Here is a 27,784-nt window from a genome sequence, read left to right as displayed (position 1 = left end):
TTTAAGCATTAGGGCTACTTACCTATCTTCAATAATATAACAACTAACATAGACTGTCTGAGGCTGATGGACACCAATCCATTAGGATTAAGAAAAAAGGAGGATAACTGCTATTTGTTCTACTGAGCATAAAATTATTTTGGAAACAGAATTCAAAACTAAAAATGAAAAATGCCACTTACCTCCAAGCCAGGCAACATAATTTGGCTTTGCAGGGGGAGTGTGTATTTTGAAAACTTTGGTAGCAAGCAGGTTTTTGTACTTGGGTTTCTCCACTAGATGTTTAATTTCTGCCATCAATCGATGTAGGAATCCTGGAAGCATAGCTGTGCCTCCTATAACTACCAGGTTCTCAGCCAAGTGTTTTCTTGTATCTATAGGACACTATGCAGAAAAATACAGAAATGTGAAAAAGTACAGAAATGCACTATCCACAGTTTACATATTGATGTACAAGCATCAGAAACTAATATCACTGAATAGCCATACTGCTCAACCTTGCTTCTAACCTAACAGATACTCCCTTCCCTGCTCCCCTACTTAATTACTGTCTTATCTATACTTGAAGATGGCTAACATCTAAAAAGTCATTCAGTTTACATTTTTCTACATACCTATTACCTTTTCAGTGAAGAAACACTCTCCTTATATCCCACATCATTTTTCCTGTAAAATGACCATAACATTTACCTCTTTCCAGCAAAAATATAATTCATGTACTTAAAGCTCACAAACAATACCACTCACATTGCTTTTAAAAATATGGCTTGTTTCTATTAATTAACAACTCTGACTGCATTGTTCCTCTGTCTTCCCAAAGGGCACTGATTTTAACCTAAGCAAGGTAACTGTTTTATACTTTTGTTGTAGGAATAAACAGATTTCTAACTATTATCCATTTGCTGACTCTGCTAGTAGTATTGCATATTCTGAAGACCGTTTCTACTGTCAGTGATAACTCCAGCTGTGATTATGTAAACAAAGAGGCTGAAAGTGCTTTTTAAATTTTCCTTACTTACACTCATTTGTTCTCCCAGTATTCCTGACAGAGTATTCTGTAGGGAATTTTTAAAATCTGCCAACTCATTCCACTCCCAAAACATATGTTCATAGCTTCATAGGAGATTACTAGGCTAACAGCTCAAGAGTCCTTACAAGCCTACCTAGTTTTACCCAGATTTTACCCAATTTTATATCCCTATGGGAAAGATGGCAAGGTTCATCAAGCAGGATTTTGACTATTTTTACAGACTGTCTCTGTCCAAAAGGGACATGGGTGCCACCCCAGGCGTGAATTTACGATTTCCCATCCATCGGTCCCGAATGCGCCTGAAGACGGTCAGGGATGGGCTTTGCTTCACTTGAATAGGAAGCCTATTCTAGAGGAGGGACAATCTCTGGGATACATATTTGTCTCTCCAGCATGATCCATTCATGTCACAGATCAGGTAACAATTCAATAGGGTAACTGTTCTCAGTTACCTCTTTCTTTCCCATGACACTTTCAAAATTTGCCATCTCCCTGAGGAAAAATTCTCCGGAGTTGGATTTGGGCATAAAAGTATCTCTGTCAAAATCCTAATTTTTTAGATTTTGTTACATAGTTGAGAGCCACACATATGTCCTCCCATTGTTTCTTCGTGAACTGCATGTCTAGTCGCTCTCTTCCCAATCTTTTCTAATCTCTTCTGAATCTTATAGTTAACGGGCAATATTTTACATGGTCTACTAATTATCCTTTCTTTAACAGCATCTTCTGTTCTAGATTCAATCAAAAATTCAATCAGCCTTATTTGGGATTCTGTTATCCCTTTCTCTTAGTCTATAATTTGATATCAATCCCCGACAGGGAAGGCAGTCTCTAGCCTGTAATCCAAATGTCTGCTTGTTCTCTTCCCATCTATTACCTTTCCTTCTCTAATTATTTGTTCCAAATACCTTAGTTCCTTTGCCATTTTCCCCCAGTAAATTCCAGCTCCCTCTTGTCTATTCTCTATACCCCTAATCATCCCTATTGGCAGAATCGCCTTTCTCATTTTGGCTTAGCTCTCAGTATACCTTCTGCTACTTTATTAATATAATATCTTGTATAACTTTTATTTTCTTTAAGAATCTGTGTCCAAAATCCCATTCTTTTCTTAATTCTTGAATATCCCCTTGCTTTATCATCATCCCTTTCTGCTTAAATTACATCTTTCTGTAAGTGTTACATATAAGGGCCTTAACTGTGTTCAACTCAGGTAATCATAAACCTCCTTGTTCTATTATCTATTTATCCCACTTGACTCTTGCCCTCTTCCCCCAATAAAATCTTTCAACTCATTATTAATTACTATCCACAATTTCTCCTCTGGTTGATATAATATGCCTGACCTGTGTATAAAATTAAAGGGACTAACATTTTTTTTACTGCTTTTATCTTGCTATCCATATCCATAGGCAAGAGCTTCCAGTTTTTCAGTTTTTGTATTATCTTTTGTTTAGTCTCTTCCCACATATCCTTAGCTGCCATAAACAAATCCTTTTTAATCCATACTCCTAAACACCTCATTTTATCATGTTCTCACAAATATGGGTATGGCTGGACCAGTTCATGTATGGATACATAGTTTATAGCTCTAGCCTTTGTTATACCCTCATTAATTTTATATCCCCCAAAAAAGGAACTATCTCTCAGAATATTCCACAACACTGAGATGTCCTTTTCTCATTCCATCAGGTACCAAATAATATAATCTGCAAATAAAGCCAACTCTTCTTTTTTATATAAAACATTTTATTAGAATTTTAACAATAAAACAAACTATTAACAAACTTGTAAATATATACAAAGGTCTAAAGTCAACTCTCTTGAACACCATACCAATTATATCCATTAATTTTTAAGTCCATTATTTTCTTTGCCAATGGTTCTAAATATATCACAAATAACAAAGAGGAAAGAGGACACCCTCATCTGGTTCCTCCGTTCAGACAGAGCTTATCAGACAGAAACCCTCCCACTTAGATTTTTGCCTCCAATCCCTCATATATCCTTCTAATTAATATTATTGTATCAGGAAATGCAAATGCTTCCATTGCCCTACTCAAAGTCCCAGATTACTCTATCAAATACTTTCTGTGCATCAAGCCCCACTAATAACTGCAGTATTTTCTTACATCAAATGTTTGCCTCCCCTCCACAAAACCCCACTGGTCCATGTCTATCAATTTTAGTATAATCTTTGCTATTCTTTTAGCCATTATAGACACAAACACTTTATAATCATGGTTTAAATTTGAAATGGGACTATATGAAGCTGAACATCTCTTCCTATCTTAACTGTTAGTTGTTGAGCCTCAACTGCCTCTAAACTTGGAATATGTAAGTCTTTTATAAGTATTTCCATTTGTGGTTTTTCGTGATTTCCCCACTTCTCTACTTTATATAAATGTTCATAAAATTTCCAAAATAAACACCTCTACAGGATCTCTGTTTATTTTAATTGCTATAGGCTTCCTAAGTTTGGCAACAGCCCTTTCTGGTTTCTGTTGCCCAAGTTATTGTTCCAGTTTTTGTGCTCTGAAAATATTATCAAAAATCAGTTGCTTAACAGCGATCTTTATAAGCGCATGCATAATATCCAGGTATGCCCTTATTTTCTCTTCAAGAACTCCAATTTCATTTTATCCCACTCTCCAGCTATAACTTCCAGACTACTTTCCATCTTTCGTAATAACTCCTGGATATTTTCCATTAACAGTTCCTTAAATTCCTCTCTTTAACAGGTACTTGTGGAAGCACAAATGTCTCACCTTTCTTGTCTTTACTTCATTATCCTTGATTTTTATCTTTCATCTTTGAAGTCAATGTTCACAGCAATCTTGTTACACGTTTTGGCTACTGTGCAGGAGTATACACTGTGTCCTTTTTATTTTATTTTTTAGGTTTATGGGTTTCAAGAAGCTGTATCACAGATGAACAAAGTGGACAGTTAGGAAGGTACTGTTTGAGAACATTACTGGTGGATGGACAAGGGAAAAGATTATATATCATTTTGTGACCAAGTAACATTTGACTGTACTTGAGGTATTTGGGCAACTCTAGCCAGTTTATTGTTTTCAGAGTACAGCAATGATGACTTTTCTATGGCAGACTGGTTGCAAATCTAGCTACCTTGTAGCATGGTTCAAGTTTTGTGATGAGGGAGATTTGAATATTATTAAGAATTGGTGAGGCATGTTGTAGAGAAAGTAGAAAGTATGTGTTTTCCAGTATGACTCTGGAGGAGTTGGTAAAGATTTTTTTTTTAGATCTGTAGAACAGAAAGAATATGGGAAGGGGAAAACAGTCAGTTTAAACTGAAGAAAGGCAAGTACAGAGCCTTGAATTGAGAAGGTACTGTTTTAGGGTATGCTTAAAAATTGGACTCGTAAGTTTTGGTCTAATATGTATAGCAATCTTGTTCCATGTTTTTTATACAATTTTGTATATGAAGATCAGATTTCAGCTGATCAATTGTGATGCCTAGTAATTTGGTATGAGCTACAACTACTGTTATCAGTGTGGTTAACACAAGTTATTTTAAAGGTGTTTTGAGAGATGTTAAGAGATTTGGGGAGAAACATTAATAGTTTGGTTTTACTGGGATTTAGGAAGAGCTTGTTTTCACAAAGCCAGTGTGCAATGGATATGAAGGCATTTTGAGTAATGGAGTGCAACTGGGGAAGAGTATTTGATGAGCAGATGAGAATGGGGTCATTTGAGTATTGGATGAGGGAAGCCTGTTGGGAAGATGTATGTTAAGTAGTTAATAACAATTTATTTCGGCTTTTCCTGGTTAGGGGTTGCCACAGTGGATCACCGGTGTGCAGATTGATTGGCAGTGGGGTTTTTACAGTGTTGAGTTGCCAGCCCGGTGCCCAACACACACACACACACACACACACACACACACACACACACACACACACACACACACACACACACACACACACACACACAGACACACACACACCTGGATGTCTTTAAAGCTCACTCAACCACAGGGAGAACATGCAGACTCCGCACAGAAGGCGCTCCAGCCGAGAATCGACCCAGAGAACCTCTTGCTGTGAGGCGACAACACTAACCACTGCACCACCGTGGCCTATGTTAAGTAGTTAATAAAGATGTTAAACAGAAGCGTTTCAATGACACAGCCTCAGGTTACACTGATATTAACTGGGATAAAACAGGAGTATGTAGAAAGCCAGTTTATAGATTGCTGACTGTGAGAAAGGTAGCTAGCAAACCATCTGAGTGTTGTATTAGACAGACTAAGTGCATATATTTTAGAGAGTAACTTTGAGTGAAAGACTGAGTCCAAGACTTTGGAGAGATCTAAAAATAGGGAAGAGACAAAGTTATTTTTATCTATAGTTTGACTGACTGTTATCTAAGGCGGCAACCCGGTTAGTAGCTGTTCTATGGTATGGGTGAAAACAGTGCTGGGTAGAGGTCAGTAGATTTTCTTAAATAAGGTATTGTAAGATTTGCTGCCATATGCACTTTTCCAGAATTTTAGACAGGGGTTGGGTTGGGGTGGGGGATAAGACAGCGATAGGCTTAAAGTTTATTTCAGAGGAGTTACCACATTTGTGAAAAAAAGGTATGGTGTACATTTTTTTCCAGAGAGATCGGGCATATTCCAAGTTTTCTTTAAATGCACAGAACCTCTTCAAAGCCCCTAAACATTAAACGCACTACAATGCATACATAAGGCATTCATTTTGGAACTCCATCTTGAACAGATTATAGTGGAAACCCAATTACATATGCCATTTTTTTCTGAAAATGAATTTATAATCAATTAGTTAACTGTTCTCCCCAACACATTTGGCAGTAACATTCAATTCCCAAACTCCTTAAATGTAAAGAACATTAACTGCCAAATGTGTTGATGTGATGTCTTTCTTTATATATTTTTTAAAAGCATGCAATTAAGTCATTAAATATTGCATGGAATCTCTTAATTCAGCTCCCGTGAACCAGTAGCATAGCTAGGGTGGGGTGAAAGGGGCAATCACCCTGGGTGCTGTCTTTTTGAGAGTGCAATGCACCAATGTAAAATTAAAAAAAAATTTTTTTTTAATTAAATATCTATTTTTCCCCTTTAATGCAACAGCAATTCATAATTCCTAGTGGATATCCGAGATAGTCCTACAAGCAACCCCCCCCCCGTGTTACCTTACATGCATCGTCCCTAAAAGACCTGTGATTGGTTGAGTAGGTGGAGGGGGTGGTACCACAATGCAATAAAAGCAGTCTGTTTAGTTATATCTTTAGTACCCACAGGAGTTTGAGGGATATCTTGTTTTGGGTATTGAAATTGCTCGCTGTGCGCACACTTGGTGTGTGGCAGGATAGACTGAGTGGGCACAGAAAAAAAACAATGAGTCTCTGAAGTAAATAAGGTTACTTACTAGTATGCTTTTTGTGCATAAACGAATACACTTCTACAGAGATTGTTGGGGGAAATGAATTCTGGTGTTTGTGCATACTTGGACATACTACTGAAGGAGTCATTATTTGGGGGAAATACGTTTCATCTTGGTGCTTGTACAAACATATTTGGATAGACTACTTAAGGGGTCATTACTTGGGGGAAATATGTTTCATGTTAGTGCTTAAACATACATACTTGGACAGACTACTGATGGGATCGTTACTTGGGGGAAATAAGTTTCATTTTGGTGCTTGGGTGTACACACTTGGCCAGACTACTGAAGGGGTCATTATTTGGGAGGAAACATGTTTCACTTTGATGTCATTTGAGCGTGAGACTGTTGAAGGGGGTTGTTGGGAGCAATGTTTCATTTTGGTACTTGTCCATACTTGGACATACTGCTGAAGGGATCACTTAGAAAAATGTTTCACTTTAGTGCTTGTGCATACTTGGAGAACCTACTAAACGGGTAGTTTGAGGAAATGTTTCATTTTGGTGTTTGTGCATACATACACGGACAGACTACTGAAGGGGTTGTTGGGGGAAATCTTTTCATTCTGATGTCAGTAATGTGCAGACATGGACAGACTACTTAACTGGTCATTGGGGAAATGTTTCATTTTGCAGTCAATGAAGTGTTTGTGCATATATGCACAAACTACTGAAGGGTTTGTTGGGGGGAAATGTTTCATTTTTGCCAATTGCGCATAGTTGAACATACTACCAACAGGGTTGCTTCAGGAAATGTTTCATTTTGGTGCTTGTGCATACTTGCAAGCAAAGACTACTGAAGGGATTGCTGGGAGAAATGTTTCATTTTGGTACTTGTGCATGGTTGGACATACTACTGAAGTGGTTGCTTGGGGAAATGTTTCATTTTCGTGCTTGTGCATAAATAGTTGGACAGATTACTGAAGGGGTCACTTGCGTAAAGGTTTCATTTTGGTGCTTGTGCATAAACAGTTGGTTAGAATACTGAAGGAGTCACTTGGGGTAAATGTTTCATTTTGTCATTTGCATACTTATGAATACATGGACAGACAGGCAGACAAACTACTGAGGAGGTTGCATGCGGAAATGTTTAATTTTTTATGCTTGTGTGAACTTGGACATAGTACTGAAGGGGTTTGCTTGGGGAAATATTTCATTTTGGAGTCAGTCAAGTGTTTCTGTATATTTGGACATACTACTGAAGGGGTTTGCTTGAGGAAATGTTTCATTTTGCAGTCGGTCAAGTGCTTGTGCAGAAATGGTCAAACTACTGAAAGGATCCAGGACATTTAGAGAAAGAAAGCAAACAATGCAACAAAGCCTTGCATAATTTTCATGTATATTAACCTTGCTTTTAAAATAAGGATATAGTAAGTCTCTCCTCTGTGACTCATGGAAGATTAAATTCCTTGATGATCGAGTTCACTGAAATATAAGTGTTTTTACATGGGGGTGGGTTCCCCTGCCTCCTCAATGTGGGGGTGATCCACCCACACCCTCCAAATTTATATCACTAGTCTTTTCTTGGTCACTGAAAAAAGAAACATATGTCTCTCTCTCTCTTTCATGAAAGCAGTGTTAGTGAAGCATACCTCTCAACCTCTTATCACAAGAAATCTTGACAAAGCCTAAAATAATCGGGTCAAAGACACAAAAACAGGGACAGGTTTTAAACACTGCATTTATAAAGATTAAACTTAGCTGTTAGAATAACAGAATTTGTATTACTGTGCATTTCTGAAAGAAATGAAGTCTGAAACACAAACATATGTCATTATTTAACAAATTCAGTCCTCAACGATTTGCCAGAAAACCACAAACTGTATGAGGTTAAAATCTGGGCATTCTGCAAAAATATGGACAGTTGAGAGGTATCCTCAGGGGCCAGGGCTGGTATTCAGCACATGTTGCTTAATCCTCTTGAAAGTCCATTTTCTGCCTAGGTGAACTAAGGAGAAAATCAGTCAAAAGTGGCTTTGTCCAATCAAAAATGCGACCTTGTTGCACTCTACTCTTAATAAGCTTCTTGAGGTCTCCATTAAAATACCCTGAAATAATCATAATTACTGCAAATTTGCAGAATAACAAATTGTGCTGCTCAAAGTTTTATACCGTATGTCTGAGCCAGAGATTGCTGTAGTGCTTTGGAAACCTTTCTTTCTTAAGCAGCTCAAGATTTAATAAAATAAGATAGCTATATGTAAAGTGGTACACAAATAGTTATTGAATTTGATATTAAGGATTATTACTGGGTTTTTATAAAATTTGTGTTTATAATTAAAATGAAGCTAATCATACACTTCTTTTATTTATGGCTAGCATGCAAAACAGATATATACCTATCCTGGTTTGCTTTGTACAGTGACATAAGAAGTGTGAGTGTGTGTGTGTGTGTGTGTGTGTGTGTGTGTGTGTGTGTGTGTGTGTGTGTGTGTGTGTAAGTTCATAGGTTAGTACTGGACTATCTGCCCTTGTGGACCATTTTAAGCCTAGCAATAAATCTCATCCCAAAGCTTAGAATCAAACTTACCTTGTGCGTATCAGATAAACTCAGTATGACTCATACTCTCAGAAGCAATTTAATCCAAGGGACTATTTTTTATTTTTATTTTTTCCAATTTGTGTTTTCTTCTGCTGCTTACTTGCTTACACTTTGCATTTATCTTTATTTGTTATGTTTGAGGGTCATTTTACAACTGAAATAAGGCACTGGGAGGTACAGCCTATATTGTCACATAGAGCACACCCCTGTCGCTAACCAATAAACACACTCAGTGTAAATCTCTAGTATCTTAAACCAATAACCACAGAAGTATCAGCCAAGAATAAAACAAATAACCAAAACGTACTTTGCTAAAACCAGCCACAGAACAGGCAGTGTATAGTAACGTATAAAATAATTTATTGACAAACAGGTAATAGTTAAGTGCTTTTTTCCCTAAATATGGAACTTCATCAGAACTGAAAACCAAATTAACATTACTCTTAAATACAGCATTTGGGAAGAAAACCATCCAAATAAGGGCATAAAATAAATAATTCAATTCAGCCTTACACCGGTCACAAGCCAATGGATTATAGAGGGACTAACAGTAAATATTAAGTTTTAAAAGCACAAATTCCTCCCAATGTGAATAGCCTTACAAGACAGTTTTATAATCATTACAAAAGGTGGCTGAATAACTACATTAAAACCACAATAAATATGTATGCAGAAACCTGATAAAAGCAAAACTAAAACAAAAACACAAGTTAAACATCACAATAAAAAAGCAATAGCTTTGTATGCATATATAATGCAGAACAAGCGCTATAAGATATACAGATAGTGACTGTCACACAGAGTTCATCCCAGAACAGAACTCAGGAAACTACAAAAGAATTTTGCCATATAAATTATATTAAAAAAATGTTATATAAACCAATAACTTGGCAGCCCTGCGCTTCAGAGCACTAGCTACATGAATGGCATCATTTAAACCAGGTCTTTCACTGGCATTTAAATGGATCTGCCAGAGTAACTCCTTGTACTCTACATTGTGTTCCAGGGGACATCCCTTGGGTTCTGGGCCACCTTTTCCAATACAAATAAATAAAATTTCTTATTATTTGTACAAGAAGTCTTGTGCCTATAAAGGGCATTAGTCTTTTTTTTTCTAGCTCACTTCATAAAAATATGAAGTCCTCTATTTAGGGCCAAAAGCGCTTAAGTAATACCGGTTTGTCAATAAATTATTAAATTATTTTATACATTACTGTATACTGCCCATTCTGTGGCTGGTTTTAGCAAGGTACCTTTTGGTTATCTTATTATACTACTTGGCTGTGCTATTAGCAGACAGTTAAGGCCCACACTGCTATGCAGATGATCTTGTGTTCACTGAATTAGCACTAGCTATCAAAACAGTTTGTTACAAGGAGCTGTCAATATGATGTAAACTTCATGTACAAAAGGTGTTGCAATGTACAACTAAACTTTTAAGCACAGTATACATACATATATAAAATCTAATGAAGGGTCAGGATGTACTAAATTTTAGCTGCTTCTCCCTTGGGTCATGATTTTTCTGTCTGTGCTACAGCCACAGTTCATGTTTCTCTGGTTGCAGTTCATATTTACCAAGCTATTACTAGTATAACTTATTATGCTGTGTTGGGCATTTGGATTGTACCTGCAAAGAGATGTGGATTGGGACAAATTCTGATTTCATATTTCGAGTTACTAAAATATCGAACTTCACAATAATGAGACTGTAAACGCGTACTATCACAATACCGAAAGTGTATATGCTCGACTACAACATTGAATCCTCAAAACATTGAAACTTCCTAAATTGAAGTTACATTACTCCCCTACAAGAAGAAGAAACTAAACAAATACAATATCCAATCCAATAAAATAAATACTGTGTGCACATTTTGCACTTCAGAACAGAAAACAAACTTTTAATAACTTATAAAAAACTCACTTAACATTTCACATCTTTTAAAATAGATATGCTGTATGTCCAAACCCCACTAGGCACGCGGTAAGAAAGCCTGCCTTGATCAAGCCCATCACCCAACAGTCCGAGAACATAATTTGATTTTTCTATGTTTTTGCAGGGGGTTGCAACTCCCACCCCCTGCAAATTAAATATAGCAACTCTGAGATTGCACTACATTGAGGGAAAGGGTAAAATCCACAGCATGCCCACATCTGTATGAGAATCGCAGCTCTGTGTTTTAACTCGCTACAAAAACTATACTTTACCAAATTATATGTTCCAAATAATAGATATATCCTTCTAAAATCACAGCTTACTTACTATTTCATGATTGAGTAGTGTAAAACATTTCTACGAAGCTTCCCAGAGTGTGCAACGTTACGCCAGCCATTTTCTTTCTAAGTACAACATACGCATCCTTAAAGGCACATTATTGTATTCAAACCTTAGAAATGCAATTTAATCTGCAATTTCGGTATTAAGCAATACGGAAACATGAAAATTCAATACATTACAGTTTCGACATTCTGGTCTCGATATTTTGACGTTCGGTATTTTAGTAATTCTGAAAATAAAAGTAGATCCACACACACACACACACACACACACACACACAAACACACACATACAGAGGGGTCACTAGGTATACTTTAGCTGCTTCTCCCTTGGGTGATGATTTTTCATTCTGTGCCACAGCCACAGTTAGTTCATGTTTTTTCTGTGTTGCAGTTCATATTTACCAATGTTATTAATAATACAATTTGTTATGTTACTGTTGTTGACATTTGGACTACACCTGCAAAAATATGTAGACTGTGCTGAATTTGGCTTTATTTTTACTATCTGCATGTTTTTTTTTTAAATCATTGAAGCTGTGCTTTTTTGGTTATGTATCACATGACAGCTAAATTATTTTGAGCCACTCTTGGTCTCTTATGTTTTTGTGAAAAGTTGTCCCGGCATTTTTTTCACTCCTATTCAAAAATAAGAAGTTATGTACTCTCCATAACGTTCCATGTTTGTTGTCCATCTTGCCTTCACATTTATTGTTGGATGGGCTCAGAACCAAGAATCAGTTCCAACTCGGCCAATACTAAAGCTTGAGAGCTTCCACTGGCTCGAGGCTATACCCTATCCATTCATCATGCCTTGGGAAGATTACCCAGATCTTGTTTGCAAATCCTAAACGAGTAGTTCCTACATAAACTCCTATCTACTAAAGGAGGCAAGGAAGAGAAACAGCGAACATGAATTCCAATTTTTTTAGACCTCTTGATCCTCCAGGAGTGAAGGCTGGGGGAAGGAGGGTGGGGTGCAAGAATGAAGGCTAGATGGACAACAAACATGGAACGTTATGGTGAGTACATAACTTCTTAATGTTATGTTGTCCTTATCTCGCCTTCATTCATTGCTGGATGGGACAGCGTCCCTAGCACCTTCTTTCTTGGGTGGCTCAAGGGAAAATACTCTTCAGAACAGTGGATCCAAAGGAAGCCCTGTTTCTGGAGGCCAAATCCACTTTGTAATGACTAATAAAGGTATGAGGCTTTACCCATGTCAGTGCAGCACAAATCGAATCTATGGGTAATTTAGCTTGAAAGGCTGAAGAGGTTGCAACAGCCCTTGTAGAATGACCTTTCATCTTCCCTGGAAGTTCTCTATTTTGAGATGTGTACGAGAAGCTTATGCAATCAATAAGCCATTTTGAAAGCGTGACTTTAGATACTGGGGTGCCCTTTTTCATATCTGACAAAGATACAAATAATTGGTCTGATTTTCTGAGTTCCTTTGTTCTGTGCAGGTATAAACATAATTGTCTGTGTACATCCATTTGATGTAATCTATATTCTGCCTTGTTTCCATAGTTTGGGAAAAACACTGGTAATTCAATGGATCGATTTAGATTAGTCTCAGAACATACCTTGGGAAGAAAAGACCAATTAGTTTTCAGGGACACTCTAGCCTTGTGGAAAATCAAATAGGGGGAATGTATGGCTAATGCTTGGAGCTCTGATACCCTCCTGGCAGACGTGATGGCTACTAAGAAGATTGTTTTCCATGTTAGAAACTTCATATGACAAGATGATACAGGTTCAAAGGAAGGAAGGATTAGAGTAGACAATACCAAACTGAGGTCCTAAGGAGCTGGAGGTTATTTTACTGGAGGCCTTTGCAAGAAAGTACCTCTCAAAAAGGCCTTGCACAGTCTATGGGACATGAATTTGAATCCCATTTCTCCAATATGGTAGTTTGATATAGCAGCCAGCTGAACTCGTGCGGTAGCCATTGCTGCACCTTTGTTAAAAGGTTTTGCTAGGAAGTCTAAAATAGATGTGACGGGGGCTGTGAAAGGATCAATGTGATTGTTGAGAGCCCAACAGGAAAACCTTTTCCATTTGCTAGCATAAAGCTTTCTAGTTGTCGCCTTATGGGATGAGATTAGAATATGTTTCACAGTGGGAGAAATATTCGGAAGCCTGCCTAGGAGTGGAAGTGGAGCAGCCAAGCTGTCAGTTTGCAGGTTTGGACCGACAGATGGAGCATCCCTGATGGATGAGTCAGGAGGTCTGGAACTGAGTCCAGAACCCAAGGCTCCTCTTGTAGATGGGGCCATGGGAAGGGGAACCAAATCTGATGAGGCCAGTATGGGGCAATGAGTATTAACCTGCTTCTCAACGTGCTGGCTTTCTGAAGGACTTTGGGAATCAAGGGAAAAGGAGGGAAAGCATAAAGAAGACCTGGGGACCAACTGTCTACAAGTACATCCCTTGGTGACTCCCCTGGAGGGTGGATCAGGGCAAAGTAGCTGCTGCATTTGGCATTCATTGACATGGCAAAAAAGTCGCAGCAAGGCTGGCCCCCACTGGCAAAAAATCTGCTCTGCAATTTCCTGTTTTAGGGACCACTCATGAGGTATTAGAATAGCTCTGCTGAGTTTATCTGCTATAATGCTGGAGTTCCCCGGGATATGCATTGCTATTAGAAAGCATTGGGAAGAGACTGCCCACTGCCATACTCTTTGGGCCTCTCGACATATGGGGTAAGACCTGGCTCCTCCTTGCTTGTTTATATACAACAACATATTGTCTGTCTGGATTGCAATAGTTCCTAGTGGATGGGAGTTGTGGAATGCCTGCAACACCGTAAAGCAATTGTGGAATGCCTGTAACACCAACAGCATACTGCTTCCTCTATAGTTCTGTGCCTTGTACATGTAACAGGAAGCGGATATTTGTGCTTTGTAATAAATATTCTATGTTATATTGACCTAACTACACTGATTGCCTTATGCACAATCATAAGTTTGTTTTAAACTAGAAAGTAGCAGTTAACTGTTGTCTTGCTGCTCGTTTATCACTATATCCAGCCGAGAAAGCTTCTGTACTGAGCACAGGCTTAAAAGTTCTATGTGTAACTTACATTGCTGCATAACGAATGGAAGCCTGATTTTAACACAGTAATGTGGTGTAATTGTACCCTATCATTGTAGCCTGTTGTACAGGCAAGTTTGTAGACTAACACAGCAAGATCTAACTTTGTCTTAAGGATTACTGACCCATATTGTAAAACGAAGCAGTTTTTCTGTTAGACATATGGAGCTGCTGCTTACTGTATGCTCTCTGGATGAAGTGAATTCTGAAATGCCTGCTTGCTTGGTGGATAGATGTTTATGCTAGTAAGGTTCTCACTCAATGTATGTTTTGTTCCTAGGTAGACCCCTCTAAAAACCTAACTAAAGACTTTTCTACCTGAAGAAAGCTTTCCTGCAGCTATACCCAAAAACAATTCTCCTGGAGTCCAACCTACATTTGGCTAAGGTTAATACCTTAAACTGTATTGTAATCCTATATACTCTAGTCTGCTGACCTGGGTCCAAAGACACCTTTAGTCTTTCCCCCATAGTAAATCTGGATCACTCTATGTTTTTAATTAACCTAGCTGACCCTAACATTCTGTATTATTATTACTAAACTGTAAAAGTACACCATGAACATTGTATTTTCAGTCTCACAGCCCTGCAATTTAGTCTCTGAACCCATATACTGCAGCTAATAAAGACCAAGAGGTTTCACTGATTGTTTTCTCCACACACCTCAAGGTCCAGCTGACCTGCTCCATTTGGTTCCAGGCTCACCCGCCTCCCCACCCGCCCCACATCCCACCCACCCCAGTATGCCTGGTACTTTTATTCCTCACCCTTCCCACCCCTTCTCAGCCTCTCCCCACTCACCTAACAGGAGCCTATCTCTCTAATCATTCCTCCCACTTACAGCCTTCCTGTATTTAAACCTCATCATCCTGTCTGCTGCCCTCAACAATTGTGTCCCTCCTCTGTCCCATACTCTCTAGAAAAACTTTCTCTCCTTTCTGTAAACCCCTCTCCCTCTCATAGCCATCCTCCTCTCTCCCAATCTCCACACATACCATTCCTCCCTTTGCTCACAGATATTGCCTTTCCCTGTCACCAACCTCCACTAACTCCCCCTCTGCCTCCTCCCTGTCTCTGATCTCACCATGCCAGCCTGTTGTCTCCAACGCTAGTCCAATATCACTCATAAAAAAAATAACCACCACACAAACCCACTCCTTACACCTCAATCTTACCATATCACCACCTCTATCTCCTCTCCTTGCTTTTTCAGCCCAGCCCTCTGCAATCTATCTCCACCCCTAAAATCTTCTCCCACAGTTAAGACACTGACACCTAAACTAATCTTGAGCCACCTAAACTGATATTCTGCAAACCCAAATGACCAGCTGATTACTCCCTAACAACCTAGTCCTAGCTGAGATATCCATCTCAACCCTGGTCCTAATTCCCTTTATTAGCAACACCCACACTTTATCCCTCCTCCTAACAAACCCTAAAATTTCACAATTATCAACACCCAGTCCAACAACAGTTGATCAATTTCAAGCTCATGTTTGCCAACCAACCAGACATCTTAGCCATATCTCTGAAACTTGCGGCTCCAAACCTCATACTCCAACTCTGAGACGTTCCAGGATTTCATATTCTCAGAAATGACTGACTAAATAAAAAGTGGTGGTCTAGCCTTTAGTTCACTCCAACCTTCTGCACTTTAATTCCCTCCAAATTCCAAATTCTCAATTCAACAACACTGAACCAGACTGCTGACCGCTAAAAATGAATAAACACAAGAATAGCTGCATCATGTCTCTTACATCTCCCACCTGGTAACAATATCTCACCCTCTAAAATATTCCTTCTATGGGCCAATACTGAAATTAACTATGAACCCACATTCTAGGAGATGTGCAACATTGACTGGAATAAAGTCAACAGTTCCCCTTCCCTCCCTATCCATCAACCCCAACAAATCACCCAAATACTCCTCCCCATCAATCTAATTCCTAACAAAATAAATCCTCACTGGATCCATTTATAGACTGAATCCAGTCTCGATCCAAATAAAATAACCAACTCTAGCACAATTCCTGACACCATTAGCGACCACCTCCCAGCTTTCATTCATCGCTCAACTAGCTCTTCCCCACACCAGCATCAATACATTCTCACTCACAACTTCAGTAGCTTCAACCCCACAACTTTCTCAAACAAATGAGCTGGCAAATTCTAAACACCCTTCTTCTTGACAATGCTACAGGCTACTTCAACTCTGTCTTCCTAGACACTCTAAACTCCCTATCCCCTCAAAGATACAAAAGGATAAAAACTAATACAGTTCCTTGGCTATCTAAAGATACAAAACAAATTATGCACCAAAGGGACAAACTATGGAAGCTTTACCAAAACAATAAACTGCCCAATACCTTGTTCCAATACAAACAGCTCCATAACCTTGCAAAACAACTAATCACCAAGGACAAAAAAATCCTACTATATCAAGATCCAGTCCAATAACAATAAAAACCCCAAGAAATTCTGGAAATCAATAAACTCACTCCTCAATCCAGGATCCAAGAATAACCCCTGTCCTGACCCAAGCAAATCTGACCTTGAACTAGGCTCTGAATTTAACTCATTTTTCATAGAAACTATTTCTGACCTGACCAAGACTTTTCCCAACAATAACCCACCTGCCACTCACTCTTCTCAGTCTAACTCCCCTAATAACCCCCCCTTATGTTCAAGCTCAAACCTGTCTCTATTAACTTTATAAAAAGACTTCTGTCCAAACTTATACCTTGCTCTAATGCTCCTGACAATATTCCCTCCTCCTTCCAAAAATGTGCAGCTAATGGTATTGCTCTCCCGGTTTACTATTAGAATTTTGAAGCGAACTCCGTCGACTGTACTGTTGTCGAACACGGACGTTCAAAAACGGTAATATCGAAGACCAAAAACCAACCTAGGAACAGGTTTTAACATGGGTCGAGATAGGGGAGAGGTTTGTAGTTCAGAAGAACACTGAACACTTATCTCGACCCATGTTAAAACTGTTCCTAGGTTGGTTTTTGGTCTTCGATATTACCGTTTACGAACTTCCATGTTCAACAACAGTACAGTCGACGGAGTTCGCTTCAAAATTCTAATAGTAAACCGCTCTCCCAATCAATATCATAATTAACAGATGTATAAAGGAATCATACGTCCCCAAACTCTGACTTCTCAGCTTATATTCTTCCTCTTCATAAAGGAGGCAAAAAACACCAGCATCTCAAACTTCCGCCCTATTGCTCTACTCTCACCAATCTCCAAAATCCTAGAAAAGTGCATCCATCTCCATCTTATGCCTTTTCTGACCCAAAACAATCTTCTCACACCTACCCAACATGGCTTCCACCCAGGCCGCAGCACTATAACCGCTCTACTCTCTTTCCTTGAAACTGTCAATCAAGCCCGAGATTCAGGACTCTTGGTTTCTACTGTCTTGCTCGATCTGACTAAAGCATTCGATACTGTTTCCCACAAACACCTTCTCTATCATCTCTCAAACCTCCATCTCTCACCAAACACTTTATCCTGGTTTTCCAGTTACCTATCAGACAGATCTCAGGCTGTCAAAATGGAAGAACTCCACCTCTTCCTTCTTACCTACCCCAACTGGCGTACCACAGGGATCCATCCTTGGGCATATGGTTTCCAGTTTACCTATCCAGGACAGATCTCAGCTAGTCAAAATGGATAGAACTCCACCTCTTCTCTACTGACACCCAACTTGGCCCCCGGAAGGGGGGTTTCCGGGTTCCCTGGTAGAAATTTTGGGAAGCTTAAAAACGGTTTAGATAAAGGCTAGGCTGTGTTCCATAGATCCATGGCTAGTCTGCAAATGGGGTAGGAATGAGATCCCTTGCTTGCGTATCACCAGCAGCAACTGTGGTGTTGTCAGTCTGTATCAGTAGTTGTCCTGGTTGTAGAAGATTCCCAAGGCCACAGAGCTTTCTGAATGGCTAACATTTCTTTTAAATTGATATGCAGGTGCTTCTGATCCTTTGTCCAAAGGCCCTGCAGACAGTTGCCCTGAAAATGAACCTCGGCATAATCTGAGGCATCCGTGGTTAGTATCTGAGTGGCGGGAGGTAGACAGAAGGGTTTTCCTTGTTTAGAGTACATGCCTTGGACCACCAAAGGAATTCCTTTTGATGACAAGGCAGGACAGAGATCAGTATGTCTAAACTGTGGCAATGTTGAGACCATACACTTTTTAGGTACCACTGTATTTTCCTCATATGTAGTCTTGCATATGGTAAGAAGGATGCAGGAGGCCACATAACCCAAAGCCTGCAGGAATCTCTGCAGATAGCTGAGTTAAAGTTGCCAAGGTTTTGAAAGTTGAAGCCAGCTGTAACTGCTTTTTCCTTTTGTCAGAAATGCCATCTGGGTTGCTGTGTTTAGAAGCGCTTCAGAAAAATTATCTGTTGTGAGAGTCAAATTTGACTTTTTTATGTTTACAGTGAATCCCAGGAACTTGAGAAGATTCTGAACAAACTGTAGATGCTGGAGTAAGACCCCTGTCTGCCTGAATAAGACAGCCCAGATAAGGGTAAATTTGAATTCCTTGAGTCTGCAATAAGCTATTACTGGAGCCAGGCATTTGTGAAGACCCTGGGCGCAGTAGACAATCCAAAGGGCAGCGCAGAGAATTGAAAGTGCCTCGATCTGGCCTTGAACCTGAGAATTTTTCTGCATTCCTGCCTGATGGAAATGTGTAAATATGCCTCCTTTAAATCCAGTTACCATCCATGCATTTTGGTCAACATTGGAAGTAGCTGCTGGGAGAGTAAGCATCTTGAATTTTGGTATCTCTAGAAAAGTGTTCAAGACTGACAGATCCAGAATGGGTCTCCATGAATTTTGCTTCCTGGGGACTAGAAAGAGCCTTGAGTAAAAACCTTGTCCCATCTCTGAAAGTGGAACTAGTTCTATGACTTTCATAGCCAAAAGAGCTTCCACCTGGTTTAAGGCCTCTGTCCATTGATGATTTGGAAGATCTGGCCATCCGCTTGACCTTGGTAGGGTATGAAAATGGATTTTGTAACCTCTTGAAACCACATCCAGAACCCACTTGTCTTGGGTTATAGGAGTCCAACTTAGGTGAAAAAGAGAAAGTTTTCCTTCGAGAGGGGCTTCCAGGCAAGAAGTTCCTGCAGCCCAACAGAGGGAGTCATTGAGTCTGTTTCCTATGAGCTTGCGACCTGTCCTCTCTCCCTAGGGTGGGAAGCAGTCCATTGTCTTGGTCTATAAGAGGCTTGTGTTTGAGGCCTTCCTCGGGAGCGTCTGTATCTACCCCTCTGAGGCCTGTCTGAATTGGGAAAGGACCAATTTTTTGTAGGCCAATTCCTGCTAAATCTGGGTGGCTGTACTTGTAAGAAATCTTTAAACGTTTGCATGGATTTTGCCTTTTCCTCCATCTTTTTAATCACCTCTTCAGCTTTAGATCCAAACAAAACATTATGCTGAACAGGAGCATCTAATAATTTAGCTTTTACTTGATCTGGCAAATTTTGTTCCTTTAACCATGCATGCCTTCTAATTACTGTGCCAGAGGCAGCAGCCCTACAAGAAGCCTCCAAGGCATCAAATCCACAGAGTAAACCATGCTTCCCAACTTGTTCAGTGGCATGCATTAAGTCAAGTAATTCCTTATCCTCTGCACAGGCGGAAATGGAAGTTAGCTTTTGTTTTAAAACAGACAGGAGAAATTGCTGGTATTTCAGCATATGAAACTGACAGTTTAAAGCCCTAATAGATAAAGTAGCAGAAGTGTACACTTTTTTGCCCCATCTTTCTAAAGATCTGGAATCCTTCTCAGTGGGAATAGGGTTTTTAGCAGAAGCGGCCTTAACTCCCTTAGGACCCTGAGAAATGGTTTCAGGGTCAGCAGTAGGGTTCTTGTATAAAAACTGGTGGGAATCAGGAACCCTGTAGTATCTGTCAGGCTTAACAGGAGCAAGAGGAAGAGAGTCAGGGGTTAAGTTAGCCTCCTAAAAGCATCATCCACAATATCCAAAATAGGAGGAGAGGAATAGCCAGGGGTCTATGTTAGAAGAAGAAGAAAATCCCTTAGTCTTTTCTTAGATTCGAATACTCCTGTCCTTCCTAGTGGAAATGTTCCTCATTTCATGCAAAGTTTCCCCAAAAAAGAAATCCTCAGGGGGAGAAGCTGAAGAAATGGATTCTTCAGCATCAGAATCCTCATAAGGAGGAAAAGAATATTCCTGGTCAGAAGAAGAAACTGAAGAAACAGAAGCCCGATCAGAGGAGTCATAATAAACTTCCTGCCTTGGCCTTTTATCTGGAGGGGGATGTGAACCCCTAATCATAGTAAGTAAGTCCTCCGCCATCTTAAGTAACTGTTTCTGTGACTTGGGAGCCGGATCAGAAGAGGCCTGTGTTGCATTCTTTGATTTGGAAGGAGTCTTTAACTTTGGCTTTGCCTTTATTAGAAGCTGAGTAGGCCTGAAAACCCCTTTGGAAGCCAGTACCTGCACAGCGGCTCTGGACCCATCTGAAGGAGCATTGTCCGAAGGTCCTGCAACAGAAATATTCAAAGGCCTAGTTGGCTCCTCGTGGGAGTCCGTTTCGGCCATCGGTTCCGAAATGGCCGACAACAGGGGCTGCAAAAGCGCCTCACTGACGACGGCCGAACCTGAAGCTGGCTCTGCTTGTACGATATCATCAGATTTGGACCTCGGAGGCCTGTCTTTGTCCTTGCGTCGTTTGTGAACTCCGTAACGAACCGTATCCGATGACATTTTGTAATTAAAACGCCTACCAAGTAATGAAATGCAAAATCGTGCCTTAGTTTAATTGTACGTTGATTGAATCTAGCACAAAACCGACAACTAGCTACGTCGTGATCAGGGCCTAAGCAAGGAATACAGTAAGAATGAAAATCCTTATGAGGTATTTGCTTCCCACATGAAATACAGTTATTAACTTTTTCTGACATCGGACTGGAGCAAGAAAAAAGTTTCCCCAATGGGGTACTTAGCTTTGAGTAGGAGAAGAAAGTCTTCGGACTGAAGTTTGTTCAAAAAGAATTGTCAGGAGTCAGCCTACCGGCACTTGCGAACTGCTATCACCGCACGGCAAGAAAGACTGGAGAACATGGCGTCGGCTGTCAGCTTTGTACTCCTGGCGCACTGACGTCAGGGAGCATGGCTGAACAGCCGACGCCGGACTCAGAGTTTGGGATTCTGGCCAACCAAGGACTGCCTGCCGGCAAGGGAGAACCCTACAGTCATGATTGCAACAGTGAAACACGATGAACATCGAGAGGTTTCACTGATTATTTTCTCCACACACCTCAAGGTCCAGCTGACCCGCTCCATTTGCCATGTGGGCTCACTCCGCTCCCCTACCCTGCCCCCATATCCCACTCACCCCCAGCATGCCTAGCTTTATTCCTCACTTTCCCCACCCTCCTAGCCTAATTACCCAATAGGAGCTTTCCCTAATCATTCCTCTCACTTGCAGCCTTCCTATTTAAACTCATCATTCTGTCTGCCTCCCTAACAATTAAAGTCCCCTCCTCTGTCCTATACTTCTAGAAAAACTTTCTCTCTTTCGAAACCCACTCTTCCTCATAGTCATCCTCTCTTCTCCAGTTCCACACATACCATTCTCCCTTTGCTCAGATATGCTTTCCTTAAGTCATCACACCCTCCACACCCCCCTGCTTCCTCCTTGTCTTCCTAATTCCCCTTTACTATGCCAGCTCATATTCCTCCAATGCTTGTCCAATATTACCTACAAAAATAACCACCACACAAACCCACTTACACCTTCAATCTTACTCACATTACCACTCTATCTCCTCCTTGCTTTTTCAGCCTAGCCCTCTGCACCTATTCCACCCTAAAATCTTATCCTCCACAGTTAAGACACTGACACCTAAACTAATCTTAGAGCTACCTAAACTGATACCATGCAAACCCAAATGACTAAAGGATATTCCTTTAACAACCTAGTCCTAGCTGGAGATATCCATCTCAACCCTGGTCCTAATTCCTTTATTAGCAACACCTACACTTTATCCCCTTCCTCCCCCAACAAAACCCTAAAATTCTTCACTATCAACACCCAGTCTTAACAACAAAGTTGATCAATTTCAAGCCTGGCTAAGCCATAACCAACCAGACATCTTAGCCATCTCTGAAACTTGGCTCAAACCCTACATCTCCAACTCTGAGATCGTGCCCCAGGATTTCATATTCTCAGAAATGACTGACTAAATAAAAAAGGTGGTGGCTCAGCCTTAGTCTACTCCAACCTTCTTACCTTAATTCCCCTCCAAATTCCAATTCCTCAATTCAACAACACTGAACTGACTGCTGGACTACTAAAAATGAATAAACACAAGAATAGCTGCATCATAGCCCTATATATCTCACCTGGTAACAATATCTCTACCCTCGAAAATATTCTCCTATGGGCTACTACTGAAATTAACTATGAAACCTACATTCTAGGAGATGCAAATATTGACTGGAATAAAGTCAATAGCCCCTTTCCCTCCCTATCCATCAACCTCAATAAATTCACTCAAATACTCCTCCCCATCACCCGACCTAACAAAATAAATCCCACTGGATCCATTATAGACTGAATCCTAGTCTCTGATCCAAATAAAATAACCAACTCTAGCACAATTCCTGACACCATTAGCGACCTCCTCCCAGCTTTCATTCATCGCTCAACTAGCTCTTCCCCACACCAGCATCAATACATTCTCACTCACAACTTCAGTAGCTTCAACCCCACAACTTTCTCAAACATATGAACTGGCAAATTCTAAACACCCTTCCTCTTGACAATGCTACAGGCTACTTCAACTCTGTCTTCCTAGACACTCTAAACTCCCTATCCCCTCAAAGATACAAAAGGATAAAAACTAATACAGTTCCTTGGCTATCTAAAGATACAAAACAAATTATGCACCAAAGGGACAAACTATGGAAGCTTTACCAAAACAATAAACTGCCCAATACCTTGCTCCAATACAAACAGCTCCATAACCTTGCAAAACAACTAATCACCAAGGACAAAAAATCCTACTATATCAAGCTCCAGTCCAATAACAATAAAAACCCCAAGAAATTCTGGAAATCAATAAACTCACTCCTCAATCCAGGATTCAAGAATAAACCCTGTCCTGACCCAAGCAAATCTGACCTTGAACTAGGCTCTGAATTTAACTCATTTTTCATAGAAACTATTTCTGACCTGACCAAGACTTTTCCCAACAATAACCCACCTGCCATTCACTCTTCTCCGTCTAACTCCCCTAATAACCCCCCTTTATGTTCAAGCTCAAACCTGTCTCTATTAACTTTATAAAAAGACTTCTGTCCAAACTTAAACCTTGCTCTAATGCTCCTGACAATATTCCCTCCTCCTTCCAAAAATGGGCAGCTGATGGTATTGCTCTCCCGGTTTACTATTAGAATTTCGAAGCAAACTCCGCGACTGTACTGTTGTTGAACACGGAAGTTCAAAAAGAGCAATATCGAAGACCAAAAACCAACCTAGGAACAGGTTTTAACATGGGTCGAGATAGGGGAGAGGTTTGTAGTTCAGAACAACACTGAACACTTATCTCGACCCATGTTAAAACCATTCCTAGGTTGGTTTTTGGTCTTCGATATTACCGTTTTTGAACTTCCGTGTTCGACAGCAGTACAGTCGACAGAGTTCGCTTTGAAATTCTAATAGTAAACCGCTCTCCCAATCAATATCATAATTAACAGATGTATAAAGGAATCATACGTCCCCAAACTCTGATGCTCAGCTTATATTCTTCCTCTTCATAAAGGAGGCAAAAACACCAGCATCTCAAACTTCCGCCCTATTGCTCTACTCTCACCAATCTCCAAAATCCTAGAAAAGTGCATCCATCTCCATCTTATGCCTTTTCTGACCCAAAACAATCTTCTCACACCTACCCAACATGGCTTCCACCCAGGCCGCAGCACTATAACCGCTCTACTCTCTTTCCTTGAAATTGTCAATCAAGCCCGAGATTCAGGACTCTTGGTTTCTACTGTCTTGCTCGATCTGACTAAAGCATTCAATACTGTTTCCCACAAACACCTTCTCTATCATCTCTCAAACCTCCATCTCTCACCAAACACTTTATCCTGGTTCTCTAGTTACCTATCAGACAGATCTCAGGCTGTCAAAATGGAAGAACTCCACCTCTTCCTTCTTACCTACCCCAACTGGCGTACCACAAGGATCCATCCTTGGGCATATGCTCTTGAATATCTTCATCAATAACTTTCACACTGCTATTCCTGATGCCAAAATCATTCAATACGCAGATGACTCAACCTTAGTCTGCTCTGCCTCAAACCTCTCTGAATTGCTGACCAAAACCCAAACTGCTTTTTCTACAACAGAAAACTGGATGTGCCAAAACCATCTCTCTCTCAATGCAAATAAATCAAAAAATCTACTATTCCCTCCCACAAAGACATAATCCAATGACAAAAATGCTTTCAAAGTCCTTAGTCAAACCAACTCACCTATAGAAGTGGTTCCTTCTGCTAAACTACTTGGCGTTACTATTGACGAACAGCTCAAATTTGATATCCATATTCAACAACATATTAAGAAGACTCACCAAAAGCTAGGTATGCTGTACAGGAACAATCACTTTCTCTCCTGCTCTACTAGACATACTCTGGTCACTACTTATCTACTTCCTTCCTTATTATATGGAGCCCCTCTCTTAACTAACCTGTCCTCCTCTATCACCTCTAACTAGAAAACTGCTACAATAAAATCTCTAAATTTACCACCAAATCCAAAACTTATACCCATCATTGCCTTACTCTACGATCCCTAAATTGGCTTGAACTACTAAACTACTTAGACCTCCTCCAACTCACCAATGCACACAGACTTGTATTTCAACCAACAAAATGTCTAGCTCTAACAAATATCCTTCCCTCTTACACCCCCAACAGAACTCTCAGATCTGAACATCAAAACCTAGTTGCTATCCACAAACTCAAAAGTCCAGCTAGCCAACTTCTCCTCTCTGTCTCACTAGGCAAAAAAATGGAATTCTCTTCCTTCCTCCCTAGGAACCATACCAAACTCAGAAAACTTCAAAACCCAGCATTTCAAACACCTGTCCACAAAATGGAAATGTACCTGCCTTCACCCCACCTAATCATCCCAAGTATACTGTCCCCAGGGGATTCTCTCTCAGGTTACTAAGCTCTCTATAATCTCCCACAGCTAATTTAATATGAGTGTATCTAAGCTCTCTTCATCTCTTATAGCTACTTATCACACAACTCAACCATGTAAATATTGTAAATAGCTTCTTACTTTAAAAGTGTGCATGTAAAGTGCATCCACATTTACTTAGATGTATGTATGTAAAATGTTTTCACACCAAATACATAAGAGTGTTTGCTCAAATGAAACTGCATAATCCATAAGACCACCCACAATGAATTTTATTGACTATGCATGTCACTGAATGTACTTATTTGTAACTGTATTATATAATGTATGTTTTGCGCTTTTGTATCTTTGTATTCTCAACTGTACAATGTATCTTGGAGCTTTTCTCCCTGGGCCTCCACTGAAAATGGATTGTTTTGGCCCAGTGGACTTCCCCGGTAATCAAACGTAAAATAAAATAAATAAATACATAAATAAATAAATAAACAAACACCAAAAGCACTGCTCTCATCTGTGGGACATTGATATGCAAGTGGTTCTCGTATTTCTGCCAAACTCCTTGGAAAGTCTTCCCTAGATAATGCTCCCCCCTACCCTATCTGGGAAGCGTCCGTTGTCACTGTAGCTATTGGTTGTGGGGGAATGAACGGTCTGCTCAAAATCACCTGAGTAGAATGAAGCCACCAGCGCAGATCTCTCTTGCAGGACTCTGTTATAATAATATTGTGGAGCATGGGTAACTCCTGCATAGACCTTTGGGAGAAAAGTAGCCACTGGAGAATTCTCATGTGCAGACGAGCGAGGGGTACCAAGGATATTGCTGCTGCCATGGTACCTAAAATTTTCAGAATAACCTTCACTTGTGCTTTCTTTTTTTTAAGGAGGTTCTTTACTTGTTAACGTAATGTTTTACTCTGTTGGGAGGAAGTATGGCTACCATGTCTCTCGTGTTTAGGTCTGCTCCTATGAATATAATATGTTGTGATGGCAACAAGGTAGACTTTTCGAAGTTTATTGTGATGCCTAGTTGAGAGTAAAGGTGGATGGTGGTGTCGCTTGCTCTGTTTAGTAGATGCTCGGTGGTGGCAGTCATCTGCGAGTCGTCCAAGTATGGAAACACTCAGAATCCTAGATCCCTCAAGTGAACCGTGACTACTGCCATGCATTTTAACACTCTGGGGGGCTGTAGTGAGACCAAATGGCATACCTTGGAATTGGTAATGACTGGCTCCCAGACAAAAGCGTAAGTGACTCCTGGATCGCCTGTCCATCTTTACATGGTAGTTCTCATCCTGGAGATCTATTGAGCACATCCAATTGTCTTTCCCCAGAAAGGGGAGTACTGAATGCAGTGTCACCATCCAGAATTTTGACTTTTTTTACGGACTTGTTTAGTCTGCTGAGATCCAGAATGGGCCTCCAGTCCCCTGTCCTTTTTGGAACTAAAAAGAACCTTGAGTAAGTTCAGGATCCAATTTGGTCTGCAGGGACGTTTTGGATGACTCTTTTTACTAGCAACCTTTGTACTTCTAGGGTTGCCTGGTCCCTCTGACTGGGTAGAACATCCGGGATTAATCTCTTTTCTGAAGGGAGAGGAAAAGTGTATACAGTAACCTCTAGATATAATCGCTTGTACCCATTTGTCATTTGTTATTTTTGGCCAGGTGTTTGGGTACAGTGACAAGCAACCCCTGATTGCCTCCAGAGATGGACAGATGGGCCTCCTTTTAGGAGCAGTGAAAGGGACTACCAAGGAATGTACCCCTTTTGCCCTGGTTTTGCGGACCCCTTCTGCTGCGAGGTAGGCGTCTTCCATTGTTATTCCCCCTTTGCCCCTGGAGGAAGTATCACCACGTGCATCCATAAAAGCTCTCTGGGACTTGTGGAACCACATTTTCCCCCTTCTGGTCTTTGGGGTAAGGCCTGGTAGGAAGGGAAAAACGGACTCCAATGGTAGAAAGAGTCTTTCCCTCTTGCTTGCACCTGGTCAGAGTCTCTTTCACTTTTGGCCCGAACAAGGATGAGCCATCAAAAGGGGCGTTGATAAAGGAAGACTTGAAGGGCTCTGCAAACTCGCATAAGAGCATTCAGGAATGCTTCCTTAAGGATGCTTCCTTAAGGAGATTCCTGTACCCGCTGCCCTACTCGCTCCTTCAGTGACATAAGAAATAAGTCGCACTGAAGGGGTTTACCATGGAATTTAAGGTGGA

General features: G+C 40.3%; 1 protein-coding gene across 1 annotated transcript in view; it reads right to left on the bottom strand.

The window, feature by feature from the left end:
• The window catches only part of ACTR10 (actin related protein 10), a 757,243-nt gene that overhangs the window by 65,250 nt on the left and 664,209 nt on the right, over nt 1-27,784 (bottom strand). Inside the window, exon 12 of the mRNA XM_044074447.1 lies at nt 183-384. Coding sequence (XP_043930382.1) covers nt 183-384 — 202 coding nt within the window. The remainder of the gene's footprint in view (nt 1-182; nt 385-27,784) is intronic.

This window comes from Protopterus annectens, chromosome 6.part0 (genome assembly GCF_019279795.1).
Source record: "Protopterus annectens isolate FY-2018-M chromosome 6.part0, PAN1.0, whole genome shotgun sequence".
In the NCBI taxonomy this organism is placed as follows: Eukaryota; Metazoa; Chordata; order Ceratodontiformes; family Protopteridae; genus Protopterus; species Protopterus annectens.
The sequence above is the reverse complement of the archived record's forward strand: the minus strand, read 5'-3'. Positions and strand labels throughout refer to the sequence as shown.